At 62.9% G+C, this 14,293-nt stretch overlaps 1 protein-coding gene across 1 annotated transcript in view; it reads left to right on the forward strand.

The window, feature by feature from the left end:
• Positions 1 to 13,562, forward strand: part of ADARB1 (adenosine deaminase RNA specific B1) — a 34,715-nt gene extending 21,153 nt beyond the window's left edge. The window contains exons 8-10 of the mRNA XM_040986595.1: positions 2,596 to 2,777; positions 12,703 to 12,881; positions 13,303 to 13,562. Of these exons, the coding sequence (XP_040842529.1) occupies positions 2,596 to 2,777; positions 12,703 to 12,881; positions 13,303 to 13,482 (541 nt within the window). The 3' untranslated portion in view covers positions 13,483 to 13,562. The remainder of the gene's footprint in view (positions 1 to 2,595; positions 2,778 to 12,702; positions 12,882 to 13,302) is intronic.
• The last annotated feature ends 731 nt before the right edge of the window (positions 13,563 to 14,293 follow it).

Below are 14,293 nucleotides of genomic sequence, written 5' to 3' on the forward strand. Positions count from 1 at the left end.
CTCTCAGTGGCTCCTGCCCCAGGGCGCCTCTGAGGTGGCAGGCCAGTGCCTTGCGCAGACAGCAGGTGCTGGAGCCCTGGAGTGCCATCCTGTCCCCCAGGGGAGCAGCTCTGCAATGGGAGGCCTCTCCCCAGTTGCCTGTGTTTTCCACGTGGGTGCTGCGGGTGTCCCTGCTACGTTTGCTGGACCCCTCCTAGTGTCACTGTAGCCTATGAGAGGGTCTCAGGAGTTGTAGGACCCCCGGTCCATGTGTCGTTACTTCCGCATCTCTCTGGACACTTCATCATGGACCCAACACTGAGCACATGAAACAGTTTCCACTCAGACCCTCACAAATGTGCTCGTGGAACTTTCTAGGCAGTCATCAGAAGTTGGCAGCCATTCGCAGGTAAACGGGTAAACAGATGGCGGGGTGTGTCCCAGTTCTGGGCACTGCCATGTAGAAGACTTGCTATGCCAGATTCTGTTTTTACATTTCTAGAAATGCCAAGGGCAGGGCAGAGCGCAGGCGTGAGTGCCCGGGGATAGGTTCTGGGTCAAGGAGGGACAGTTGGGGAGCCAGAACCTGGCTTAGGCAAGCCCATCCTTGGCGTGTCAGTCACTCCTTGCAGTCACAAAACCTGGCGGGGGCTGGATGCCCCTGCGCTGCCACGGGTGAACAGCAACCCTGGCGGGGCAGGATACCCCTGCACTGCCACGGGTGAACAGCAACCCTGGCGGGGGCAGGATGTCCCTAAACTGCCACGGAGGCAGGATGCCCCTGCGCTGCCATGGGTGAACAGCACCAGGAGTGAGTTCCCAGGAAGCAGCCACTGCCCCACGGTGCCCCAATGTCCTTTAGGGTCCCCGGGACCCCAGTGGTGCCGTCAACAGCTACAGCACTCTGACAGCCTTGCTCCTGGCGTGTTTCTGTTTCCAGTTGACACACATGGTGCAGAGCTGGACCAGGCGGAGGCCACGGACCTGGCCTGTGCAGAGGCAGTGGGGCCCAAGGACTCATGCGTTCTGTGCTGTCCCCAGGGCACACAGCAGTGGGAAGCAGGGACTGAGCCAGGGCCTGACCCCAGACATTCGGGATGTGACATGGTATCCCAAGTGGCACTGCAGTCACCGTGCCAAACACCCACCACAGTGACATGTTTTAAAATGGATGTGAGTGGGAATGCCTCTTAGGAAAACATATATTCTTTAAATGAACGCCTCAGGTGCAGGCAGAACAAGAAATCGCACACACACACACACACACACACACACACACACACAGGTCTGGAGATGCAATCCTGGCTCCATTTCTCCTGCCTGGCACGGGTGGGGGACGAGTTCCATCTCCGAGGTCTCCATTGTGAACTCTGTGTCCCAACACAGGGGGGGCTGTCGGCAGAGGGTGGCCCTCAGACCCAGAGCACTGGTACCCAGATCTGCACCAGGCAGCCACGGCTCTGCTTGCACAGGCTCTGCGGGGCGGCTGGGCCGGGGACCAGACAATGCGGCTGCAGTGCAGGCAGCAGAGGAGGCAGTGCTGGGGGCCTAGTGCTCTCTGGTGGAGGCGGGCAGGTGAAGCCATCCTGTGAGGCCACCTGAGGGCATAGGGCTCTACGCGGGCTACATGCAGGGTGGGTGTGGTGGGAGTGAGCAGGCAGCTGCCGTTCTGGGCGGGGACTGCGCTCAGTCCTCAGGGCCAGGCTGGGTCCTGGGTCCAGGGGACGAGTCAGCAGTGCTGGGAACTTGCACAGGTGTGCTGCTGACCAGTGCTGGGTACAGGGCCGCAGCATGAGGCCACACCTGGCCAGGGTCTAGCTGGGGAGATGCAGCTACACCTGAGGGGCGTCAGTGTGCGTCTGAGACCCTAACCCGATGAGCGCTGCTTCTTGCCAGGGCTGCGGACCCTGCCAGCGCCCAGGGTCCTCCCGCAAGTAGCACAGGGCAAAGGCATTCCTACAGGGTCACTGTCAGGAGTGCCCAAAACAGAACTGACTGTACCCCGGCACAGACAGGACTGAACCCTGACCCTAACCTGGCCCAGTCAGGGCTGAACCCTGGCCCTAACCCGGCATAGACAGGGCTAAACCCTGACCCTAACCTGGCCCAGTCAGGGCTGAACCCTGGCCCTAACCTGGCCCTAACCCGGCACAGACAGGGCTGAACCCTGGCCCTAACCTGGCCCTAACCGGGCCCAGTCAGGGCTGAACCCTGGCCCTAACCTGGCCCTAACCTGGCCCAGTCAGGGCTGAACCCTGGGCCTAACCCGGCACAGACAGGGCTGAACCACCCAAGGTGGCACCTGTCCTGAAGCACAAATCTGGGTTTGCCATCCTTCCTGGGACTGCCATGCCTGTCATGTGTGGCCAGGCGTGTGGGCCGCCCCCGCTCGCTCACATAGGAGGCATGCGACGGGCTGACACCTTCTACAAGCCCTCAGTGTCCTGCTGGGAGAGCAAAGGTAGAGACTGCCTCCTAGTTTACAGTGACTTTCCCGAATTTTCTCAGACTGTGGCCTGTTGCACGGCTGGTCGCTGCCCCCGGGACTGGAGCCTGGGCTGCCGTGTGGGGGCGGGGGCTGGGCTGCACGCCCCAACACGGTCTCCTTCCCCACAGGTGGAATGTGCTGGGGATCCAGGGAGCACTCCTCAGCATCTTCGTGGAGCCCATCTACTTGTCCAGCATCATCCTGGGGAGCCTCTACCACGGGGACCATCTCTCCAGGGCCATGTACCAGCGGCTGTCCAACATCGAGGACCTGCCCCCCCTCTACACCCTCAACAAGCCCCTGCTTAGCGGCAAGTACCTCCCGGCTGCCCGCCCCGTCGGGGGCCAGTGCCTCCCGGCTACCCGCCCCGTCGGGGACCAGTACCTCCCAGCTGCCCGCCCCGTCGGGGACCAGTGCCTCCCGGCTACCCGCCCCGTCGGGGACCGGTATCTCCCGGCTACCCGCCCCGTCGGGGACCAGTGCCTCCCAGCTGCCCGCCCCGTCGGGGACCGGTGCCTCCCGGCTGCCTGCCCCGTCGCCCCGTCGGGGACCAGTGCCTCCTGGCTACCCGCCCCGTCGGGGACCAGTGCCTCCTGGCTACCCGCCCCGTCGGGGACCAGTGCCTCCCAGCTGCCCACCCCGTCGGGGATCAGTACCTCCCGGCTACCCGCCCCGTCAGGGACCAGTGCCTCCCAGCTGCCTGCCCCATCAGGACCAGTACCTCCCAGCTACCCACCCCGTCAGGGACCAGTGCCTCCTGGCTGCCCGCCCCGTCGCCCCGTCAGGGACCAGTGCCTCCCAGCTACCTGCCCCATCAGGACCAGTGCCTCCCAGCTGCCTACCCTGTCGGGGATCAGTACCTCCCGGCTGCCTGTCCCATCGGGGACCAGTGCCTCCCAGCTGCCCACCCCGTCGGGGACCAGTGCCTCCTGGCTACCCACCCCGTCAGGGACCAGTGCCTACCGGCTGCCTGCCCATCGGGGACCAGTGCCTCCCAGCTGCCTGCCCCATCGGGGACCGGTGCCTCCCGGCTGCCTGCCCCATCGGGGACCGGTGCCTCCCTCCTGCCTGCCCCTCCCCAGTGGCCAGTCCCTTGCCAGCCTCTCTCCACCTGTTCCAAGTTGTGTAGCACCACCCCCTGCTCTCAGGGCAGCAGCAGAGCCTCCTCTAGGCTGACTTGAGAAGAGCCGTGTCCCTGGGGCTTCCTGGGTTCGGCCCTCTTACTCACATGGAAGAAATCCCAGCGGGCTTGGCCCCCGCAGACTCCTCTGTCCCCCAGCAGCTGTGCTCGCCACGGGGCTGACTTGGGAGATTCCTGAGTGGCCACTTCCCTGGTCACTGGCTGGTCACTGGTCGTCCTCTCCCGAGCCACCAGGGAGCCCTGTCACAGCGCAGCCTGGCACGCACCTGCAGCCCCGGGCCGTGAATTCTCAGCCCTGTCCACCCTTTACTACAGCTCTCTCTTCTGTTTAGAATTCAGTGGCTGGCAGTAAAGTGGACAGGAGCTTTTCAACTCATGGTCCTAACTTCTAAGCCCACCTTTATTTAAAAGGAAACAGCAAAGGTACTTTGATCCTTCTAAAACTTATCAACTTACTTGTTTTGAGCTCAAAACTAAAACCATAACTCAAAACTAAACCATATTCCTTGGTGTGTACGCGTCTGCCCCTGGCCTGGCTACTAGCATGCCTTTAATGTGAGGCAGTGTCACTGGGGACGTTACTCGGTGTGCTGTAAGCTGTTTAAGATCAAAGCTGGCTGATGTTCTTGGGGCGAGTGAGCTCATGCTGCTGGGCCCGGCTGTGACCGCAGGGCCAGGCTGTGTCCACAGGGCCAGGCTGTGTCCACAGGGCCAGGCTGTGACCACAGGGCCAGGCTGTGTCCGCAGGGCCCGGCTGTGTCTGCAGGGCCAGGCTGTGTCCGCAGGGCCAGGCTGTGACCACAGGGCCAGGCTGTGACCATAGGGCCAGGCTGTGTCCACAGGGCCAGGCTGTGACCACAGGGCCAGGCTGTGACCATAGGGCCAGGCTGTGTCCACAGGACCAGGCTGTGTCCGCAGGGCCAGGCTGTGTCCGCAGGGCCAGGCTGTGTCCACAGGGACCGGCTGTGTCCGCAGGGCCAGGCTGTGTCCGCAGGGCCAGGCTGTGTCCGCAGGGCCTGGCTGTGACCGCAGGGCCAGGCTGTGACCGCAGGGCCAGGCTGTGTCCACAGGGCCTGGCTGTGTCCATAGGGCCAGGCTGTGTCCGCAGGGCCAGGCTGTGTCCATAGGGCCAGGCTGTGTCCACAGGGCCTGGCTGTGTCCGCAGGGCCACGCTGTGTCTGCAGGGCCAGGCTGTGTCTGCAGGGCCAGGCTGTGTCCACAGGGCCAGGCTGTGTCTGCAGGGCCAGGCTGTGACAGCAGGGCCAGGCTGTGTCCATAGGGCCAGGCTGTGTCCGCAGGGCCAGGCTGTGACCCCAGGGCCTGGCTGTGACCACAGGGCCAGGCTGTGTCCATAGGGCCAGGCTGTTACCGCAGGGCCACGCTGTGTCCATAGGGCCAGGCTGTGACCATAGGGCCAGGCTGTGTCTGCAGGGCCAGGCTGTGTCCACAGGGCCAGGCTGTGTCCGCAGGGCCAGGCTGTGTCCGCAGGGTCAGTTTGTGTCCGCAGGGCCAGGCTGTGTCCGCAGGACCAGGCTGTATCCATAGTGCCAGGCTGTGACCCCAGGGCCAGGCTGTGTCCGCAGGGCCAGGCTGTGACCGCAGGGCCAGGCTGTGACCGCAGGGCCAGGCTGTGACCGCAGGGCCAGGCTGTGACCACAGGGCCAGGCTGTGTCCACAGGGTCAGTTTGTGTCCACAGGGCCACACTGTGTCCGCAGGGCCAGGCTGTGACCGCAGGGCCCGGCTGTGACCGCAGGGCCCGGCTGTGTCTGTAGGGTCAGTTTGTGTGCACAGGGCCACGCTGTGACCGCAGGGCCTGGCTGTGTCCACAGGGCCAGGCTGTGTCTGCAGGGCCAGGCTGTGTCCACAGGGCCAGGCTGTGTCCACAGGGCCCAGCTGTGTCCACAGGGCCCGGCTGTATCCACAGGGCCAGGCTGTGACCGCAGGGCCAGGCTGTGTCCACAGGGCCAGGCTGTGTCTGCAGGGCCAGGCTGTGTCCACAGGGCCAGGCTGTGACTGCAGGGCCAGGCTGTGTCCACAGGGCCCGGCTGTGTCCACAGGGCCCAGCTGTGTCTGCAGGGCCAGGCTGTATCCACAGGGCCAGGCTGTGACCGCAGGGCCAGGCTGTGTCCACAGGGCCAGGCTGTGTCTGCAGGGCCAGGCTGTGTCCACAGGGCCAGGCTGTGACTGCAGGGCCAGGCTGTGTCCACAGGGCCCGGCTGTGTCCACAGGGCCCAGCTGTGTCTGCAGGGCCAGGCTGTATCCACAGGGCCAGGCTGTGACCGCAGGGCCAGGCTGTGTCCACAGGGCCAGGCTGTGTCTGCAGGGCCAGGCTGTGTCCACAGGGCCAGGCTGTGTCCACAGGGCCCAGCTGTGTCTGCAGGGCCAGGCTGTGACTGCAGGGCCAGGCTGTGTCCACAGGGCCAGGCTGTGTCCACAGGGCCCAGCTGTGTCTGCAGGGCCAGGCTGTGTCTACAGGGCCAGGCTGTGTCCACAGGGCCAGGCTGTGACTGCAGGGCCAGGCTGTGTCCACAGGGCCCGGCTGTGTCCACAGGGCCCAGCTGTGTCCGCAGGGCCAGGCTGTGTCCACAGGGGCCAGGCTGTGTCCACAGGGCCAGGCTGTGTCTGCAGGGCCAGGCTGTGTCCACAGGGCCAGGCTGTGTCCACAGGGCCAGGCTGTGTCTGCAGGGCCAGGCTGTGTCCACAGGGCCAGGCTGTGACTGCAGGGCCAGGCTGTGTCCACCACGCAGCCAGCTCAAGGCAGAGTGGCAAACCCTCCCCACTCACCATGCTCTGCATCCGGGGGCTGTCTGCTGTGGGCGCTTTATGAAGAGGTTGGTTCTGCTCAGAGCTGGGCAGGCTGGCCAGTGTCCGGCACAACGGGACTAGCCTCCCACACTGGTGTTGAGCCTGATGTTGGCAGGAAGGGGCAGATTCAGAAGCTAGTGACGCTGTGAGGGGAGGTAGGGACAGGCCTTTGGGGGCCGAGTCAGCTCTGTCCTCGCCCAGCAGTCACGCCGCAGGAACCACCTGGATCCCCGGGGAGCCACAGCACCCCTCCACAGGCAGCCATGCCCCGCCACCCTTGTCAGCATTTACCAGTCCAAGCACCTGCCTTGTTGATGGGCCCAGCCCAGGCTCTCCTGGGGGAGGTCTCAGCAGACTTCAGCATTGGCCCCGTCTCTGGCGGCCGCCTCGGGACAGGGTCCTCTCACCTGGAGACTAGAGCACATGGGTTTAGAGCCTTCACATCCGGCTCCTGTGTGTCCAGCAGACCCCAGTGCTGGTCTCAGTGAGCAGGCATTCATGAGTGTGCACCCCCCACAGGGCCAGCCCTGTCCCCTGCATGCTCACCAGTGCCGGCCATCCCTCCACTCCTCTGCCTACGGCATACCATGGGGCACCATGGGCAGCTGCAGCAGGCGTGTGGATCAGTGCCCACCTCAGCTTCATCTGCTGAGGCAGGGACGGCCCGCATGCCCATTCAGATCCTCCAGGGGGGTCGGCAGGAGCTCCAGGGAAATGGAGGGAACTGATGCCAAGTGTTAACCTAGGCCAGGCCTGCAGCCAGTGGCCCCTGGCCCTCGGCCTGAAACAACGCCTCCAGAGCCTGGCTGTGTGCTGAGTGCTCAAATCAGCCGGACAGGCAGCTCCGACCCTGTCAGGGAGGTCAGCAAGCGGCCGTGGGCCTTTAGTGAAGCTGGACCCACGAGCATGGGTGTCACTGAAGTGGAAGGGAGTCAAATAAGCAATGTGGAGCAGTGGGAGGAGCAGGCGGACGCGTCCAGGGACGTGGAGTGGCGGGAGGAGCACTCGGACGCGTCCAGGGACGTGGAGCGCTGGGAGGAGCAGGCGGACGCGTCCAAGGCAAAGGGTTTGGAAAGGCCAAGACTGATCCCTCCTCAGCTGGTGACCCGCACACAAGAACAGCTGGGATGCGTGGGACTGGGTGTCCGTGTCCGTGCCTGCATGTCCACACTGTGCATGGTGTGCTGTGCCGACTCACGCCTCCCCACTGAGGTCTGGCCCCAGTGTACTTCACTGACCCCCAGGTCACACAAGGTCAGCACTGACCCCCAGGTCACACAAGGTCAGCACTGGGTTCTCTGTGCCTTGTGTTTTCCACCTTGTTAATGCCAGCATCTTTCCCAGCTTGCGTGGCCTGGTCTGTTGGGTGCTGTCCCAGCTCGTGTGGCCTGGTCTGTTGGGTGCTGTCCCAGCTGTAGGGCCAGGTCTGATGGGTGCTGTCTGCCGGTAAGCCTTCCTTAGCCAGAATTCCGTCTCATGTCGTGTAGTCATGGGGCCGCCGAGGGCATTGTGGGGATGGGCCGTCCGTTCCTCAGGGAGCACCACGCTGGCCAAGGCCGTGCCGCCTCAGGACGGAGCCAGAGAAGCATCTTTGGGATACAAGTCAGCCAGGACAGAAATCCTGAGTGAGCGGAAGCCTTGCCCCTCCTGTGTCTGCGATGAGCCCAGGGTCAGGTCACTCTGCAGGCGCGGGAGCAGCCCTCTGCCAGGGACCTGCCCTCAGGTGTGGAGCAGCAGGGCCGAGGGGCTGCCAGGACAGCATCAGCAGGAAGGAAGGGTTGTGTCCAAGCAGGAGTCGCCGAGGCCAGTGGGGTCAGGGTCACCGGGGAAGGCTCCGTGGCTGAGCCGAACACTGATGGCAGTCGCCTTCAGGAGAGCGAGAGTCGAGCCTGGTCCATGCGGACACGCTCCCTGGAACAGGAACTAAGTGGAAGGGCTCTCCCCGGCCTGAAAGGCGTTCCACCAAACACTGGGACAAAGCCATTTTTTAAGAAGATGTGTTTATTTGTATTGGGAAGGCAGATTTACAGAGAGGAGGAGAGGAGGGGTAGGGAAGGCACCTCAAATCTCGCCACACCCCCTTTTTTTCTAGTTGAAAGGCAGATGAGATTTACATGGGAAGATCTTCCATCCCCAAGCAGCCGCAGCTGGAGCTGAGCTGATCCGAAGTCAGGTGCCTCTTCCAGGCCATGATCGAAGACCGAGTTGACACTCACAGGGCTTCCCACGCCACAGTCGGGCGGAGATGCACCGGGGGTTGCCGAGCAGGTGGCTTTCCCTCACTACAGCGTCAGCTGTAGGAGGTTTAATTAAAACAGCGGCGCTCCAGGCACTTGAGTTAAACCCTGCGGTAATTCTTGGAGCAGCAGGCAGAACTGGAGCACGGCGTGTGCGGGACACGACACTCCAGCAGAGGTCCCAGGTGACACAGCAGGAGCGGAGGGACCTCGCCCAGTGGTGGCAGGTCCACAGGACATGCGTTGGTCCCAGAACCTCAGCTCACACCTCGCACCCCGTGCTACCGGCTTGAGCCTGGCCCTGCCGTAAACTCTGCAACACTCGAGGTCACAGCAGTGCAGCCAAGAGACTCAGAAACACACCCTGGGACAGGAGAGAACTGATGAGCCTCCGTCAAGATGTGAGCCACGCGGTGTGCCAAGACCCCAGCTACAGGTGTGGACGAGGACGCCCGACAAGCACCTGACCGCAAGACTCAGTCAGAGGGAGTCCATCCGCCCGGGGAGGCCCACCTGCAAGTCTCAAGGACAGCTTGAGAAAGGCAGGGCTCGTCCTGACGAGATCCGAACCCACATGCCGCTGTCTGCTATGCCAGTCCCGGCTTGGGTGGAGCCTGGGAGCCTGGGAGTCCGTATCGGGCCCCACGCTGCAGCGCCCCGCTGCTGGAGTGCAGGCCTCGCTGAGGCCATGTCCCAAAGCTGCGTGCTGTGTGTGGCTGCGTGGGCCCGTGGGTGCTGCGGCTGGGGAACACGTGGGTGGGTAGGACTTCTCTGTTCAGCCAGCATGGCCAGGGCATGGCAGCCTGTGGGCTAGCTCTTCCAGCGGGTTCTGCGGCTGCAGCCCGAGCCATGTGATCCCCTGGGGAGGCAGGGCCAGCCCTGGGGCAGGGATGGCTGTCACAGTCACCCGTCGTCCAGCCTGCTGACCTGCTGGCAGCAACAGGTGCAGCCCGGCTTTTCCACGTATTTGTTGGTTTTGCCACCCTTAGACAACCCCCACCCGAGTCGTAGGACAGAACCCGAAGATGGGGTGATCAGAGAGCCCAGGGGGCGGGATTCATCTAGAGCAAAGTCGGAAGTAAAGCAGGCAGGGAGAGAGAAGAGACCAACAGGCGAATCAGAAAGACCCCCAGAAACCCCTCATTGAATAAACAGAAGCCCCTCCGGGGGAAAAATAACCTAGGAAGAAAAGCTGCCCTCCCGCTCCCCCTTTCTCCCTGGCTTGTTAGGCGCAGACCTGCCTGCACGGCACAGGCATCACTCGGAACCCACCCGAATATCCCAAAACGGGTGGTATTGGACCAGGGTCACACTCTGCCCACTTCCAGGCTCCCGGTAGATTAAAACCATCATGGTACCAGGTGCATGATGGGAAGTGAAGTGCCCACTTAAAGCTGGCAGGACCCTGGAGCTGGGGCAGTGCCTCCTGGCCAGGCTACAGCACCCACTGGCAAATGCTGAGGTGAGGTGGGCCATGCCAGACTGGGCTGCAGCACCCAACCAGCACACGCAAGACTGCGGGGTAGGGAATGAATACAGTAGGGGGAGCTGCATGGAGCTCCCCTGCTGGGCCACTGCTCCCACTGGTGAGCGTGAGAGCTGGGACTGGGGGCAGACCAGGTCGGGCAGGGCTGCAACACCTGCTGGCTTCATGTGAACTCAATCAGGGGAAAGCCAGGCTGGGCTGACTGTTCCTACTGCTGCAAGCATAAATCAGGGTGGGTGAGGGTTGGATGGCCTTTGCCGCAGCATCAGCTGGCAGATGCTGGCACAGAGGGCAATTCTGCCAAGTTAAACTGCAGAACCACCTGGAGAGTACAACATCCAGGAGTGGGAGTGGGCCTGGTAGGGAAACAGTGGGCACCTCCCTCTTGGGTTGCCACTGCCACTGGTGAACATGAGAACCAGGACTGGGGCAGGCATGGCCAGACAGAGAGTGGCACTCACTGGCATGTGTATGGGCTGGATAGTGGGCTGGTTGGGTTGAACTGGGCTTCAATGCCCATTGACGTCTATGGGAGCTGAATGGATGTGGGACAAGCTAGACCAGTCTGCTGTACATACTGGCAAGCACAGGAACCAGGGCAGAGGGCAGGCCCGGTGGGAGTTATTGAGGGTCGCTCTGACAAGGCTGTAGCTCCCACTTATTTACGTGGCCAAGTGTGTGGTGGGTGGGGCCAGGCTGGGCTGCAGCGCCCGTTGGTTTCTGTAGAGGACAGAGCTGGAGACGGAACCGACCCAGCCAATCACCAGTGTGCGTGTAAGCTGTTTGGGATGATGGTCTGTGCTGGACCCTGTACTGGTGAATACACACAAGAACAGGCCTGGGATTGCCCAGCTGAATGCTGGACTCAGAACTCACACCATGGAGGAGAACTGCAGGTTCCATGGTCTGACCATGGAGTGCATGTCAGAGCCGGGCCTCCTCGAGGCTCAGACGGAGCAGTGGGCAGCATATCCAGGTGCACATGGAGGATATGGCAGCCCATCAGAACCTGCAGAGGACACCTGGCACCACAACAGAGGACAGAACAAATCAATCAACTACCCCAGCCAAGTGCTGGCAGTGAAAATCTGGGCAAATGGAGACTGTGTCAACCAGTGGATTCTGGAGAGATTTCATCGCGCTTGGAGTGGCGAGATGGGCAGCCATTCAGAACTGTTGGACTAGCAAAACCACTTGAGCAGGACCCCGGAGCACGCCCCACGCTGGGGACCTGGAGTGGGAGGCTGGGTGGGGCTTCTCCCTTTATGTCCCTCCTTACCCCAGACACAGGAAGGAAAAAGAATGTGACAATAATGGTCTTACCCACTTTCCCTTGAACCTTTGCGCCCTAATCAACTATGTAAAGATTATCAACAAAAGAAAAGTGCCAGGACCTAAAGGTGGCAGGTGAGGGTGGCCTCATCCTGAGGCTGGCACTGATTTACACATGCCCAGGTAAGGGCACTGGGCCGGACTGAGCTGCCCACACAGGTCTGAGCAGATGCCCTGTGGGCAGGGAGTGCCTGGCCAAGACTGCAAAACTTGGACTCCTCTCACAGTGGCCCGGAGCGGGCACCTCGGCCATCGCTCGTGTCTGAGCTTACACGTGGCAGGCTCTGTCTCTGGTGGTCTGGCTCAGGGTCCCTCCAGCTGGAGGCCACCCTGACCGCCCCCAGGCACCTTCCTCATGCCCTGGTCTGGTGACCCAGGCCACCTGGCTTCCCTGCGTCGGCCCTGCCCGGGGTCCTCGCTCTGAACACAGGCCCTGTGGTTCCAATGGCCCTCCAGGGAGAAGTGGGGCAGTCCAGTGAGGGCATGCTGACCAAGTGTGTACTTGGCAGTGCTGGGAGCCCAGGGTGCTGTGTGCCAGTGAGGGCATGCTGACCAAGTGTGTTCTTGGCAGTGCTGGGAGCCCAGGGTGCTGTGTGCCAGTGAGGGCATGCTGACCAAGTGTGTACTTGGCAGCGCTGGGAGCCCAGGGTGCTGTGTACCAGTGAGGGCATGCTGACCAAGTGTGTTCTTGGCAGTGCTGGGAGCCCAGGGTGCTGTGTGCCAGTGAGGGCATGCTGACCAAGTGTGTTCTTGGCAGTGCTGGGAGCCCAGGGTGCTGTGTGCATGTGCTCTGGCCCTGGCTTGTCCTCAGACCCTGCTGACCCATGTGGCTCTATTGGTGTGTCACCCCAGGGCCTGCACTCCAGCCCAACATCTGCCTACAGCTCCCCACAACCCAGCAGGCTCCCAGGGTGGGGTGGGTGGCAGAGGAAAATGGGGTGTCCTGTCCCTCCCAGGGCTGTGCACATGACACTGTGAGGCCCAAACCCCTGGCCTTGGTGCCAGGAGTGTATACAGGGCTCGTGTCCCGGGGTACCCCGTGATGACTGGGCGCTGGTCCCCCCAGCTGGTGACCAGGGGCTCCTCCCCTCTGAGGGCCTGTGTGGGAAATGCACGTACGAGAACATCCCGTGTGCACTGAGGCTCGCTGACCCAGCCCAGCGTGACACACGCCCCAGTCTGTCTGCTGACAGTGTGCACCGGGGCCTGCTCACCCTGCTCTGTCACCTGCAGGCATCAGCAACGCAGAGGCACGGCAGCCAGGAAAGGCGCCCAACTTCAGTGTTAACTGGACAGTGGGTGACTCGGCCATCGAGGTCATCAATGCCACGACAGGGAAGGACGAGCTGGGCCGAGCGTCGCGCCTGTGTAAGCGCGCGTTGTTCTGTCGCTGGACGCGCGTGCATGGCAAGGTACTGAGGGCCCCGTGGCCACTGCCTCCACCTCCCCCCAGTGCCGCTCCCATGGCTCTCTGTTCCTGCCACCGCATTGGGAGCTGGATGCTCCACAGGTGTCCTCGGTCCCCGGCTGGCCCAGCCTGTCCGGGTGGGGCTGGCTGCAGAGCCGCCTCTGGCCACACACGCATTCTGGAGGACGCCCCCACGTTGTCCCTCTCTGGCCAACTGTGCAGCTTTGGGGCCCACTCGTGTACCTGCTGTGGTGGCCGCTATGTGGCCTGCTGGCTGGTCAGTGGTGGTTTCCTTGGCTTGGCAGCTGTGTCTGCCGCCTCTGCTCTGGGACCAGCCTTCACACTGGAGTGGGAGGTGGTGCAGGGCACTTCTCCTGGGAGTCCTCTGCCTCCAGCACCCTCCCATCTCTGTTCCTCCTCCACAGGCGCCCCCCCACTTGCTGCGCGCCAAGATCACGAAGCCCAGCATGTACCACGAGTCCAAGCTGGCAGCCAAGGAGTACCAGGCGGCCAAGGCACGGCTCTTCACGGCCTTCGTCAAGGCGGGTCTGGGCGCCTGGGTGGAGAAGCCCACGGAGCAGGACCAGTTCTCGCTTACACCCTGAGTGGGGTCAGCTGTCGCCCAGCATCGCCCCGAGTATCGTGGTGGGATCTGGGGCCCGTGCTCACCTCGGGGAGGGTGTGGGCACCATGGGGACCCCCGGCGCCTCCTGCCTCGTCCCCCGCATCCCACACCCTGGACCAAGGCAGGCACAGGCATCCAGCAGGGCTGAGGCTGGGCCTGTGGGGTGCTGGCCCGGTGCCGCCATCTGCTGCGCCGGGCTCTTGAGTTCAGCACACCTCCCCGTGCGCCCGGCACCTGCTTCTAAACTTGGTTTGCATTTAGAAATTGAGTTCTACTGAGTAGGGCTTCCATCAATTTAGGCAAATAGAAATTCCTTTGTGTAAAATTCTTGAATAAATAATTTATTCAGAGCTAGGAATGTGGTCTATAAAACAAGAAGCAATTCTGTCAGGCCCCTTCTACACCCCATGAACTGTGTTCCTGCCAGGGGAGCGAGGGACCGGGCAGGACAGGACCACCTGCACACAGCCCGGCTCACGATCCCGGGTCCTGCCCAGGAGTTCCCCACGTCCTCAGGGGAAGCTGGAGCTGGTGGCGCAGGGCGGAAGCAGTGAGAGGCCACTGCCCCTTTCCAAGTCAGGAAGACACGGGTGGCGGCTGCCAGGAGCCAGTGGGGTGGAGAGACAGCAGCTCAGCCAGGCCGGGCCAGGTTGCATGTGCTGTTGGCGCCCTGGGGACAGACCTGGTGTCACAGGGGGTGGGGCCAGGAAGGCTGCTCGGCTCCCCCACCCTGGGCCAGCCAGGTGGCCGGGCCCCTGCAGCCTATGCTGGGGGGTCCCCCTGGTGCCTTG

This window comes from Ochotona curzoniae, unplaced genomic scaffold, assembly GCF_017591425.1.
Source record: "Ochotona curzoniae isolate NIBS_2020 unplaced genomic scaffold, NIBS_Ocur_1.0 contig_4516, whole genome shotgun sequence".
In the NCBI taxonomy this organism is placed as follows: Eukaryota; Metazoa; Chordata; class Mammalia; order Lagomorpha; family Ochotonidae; genus Ochotona; species Ochotona curzoniae.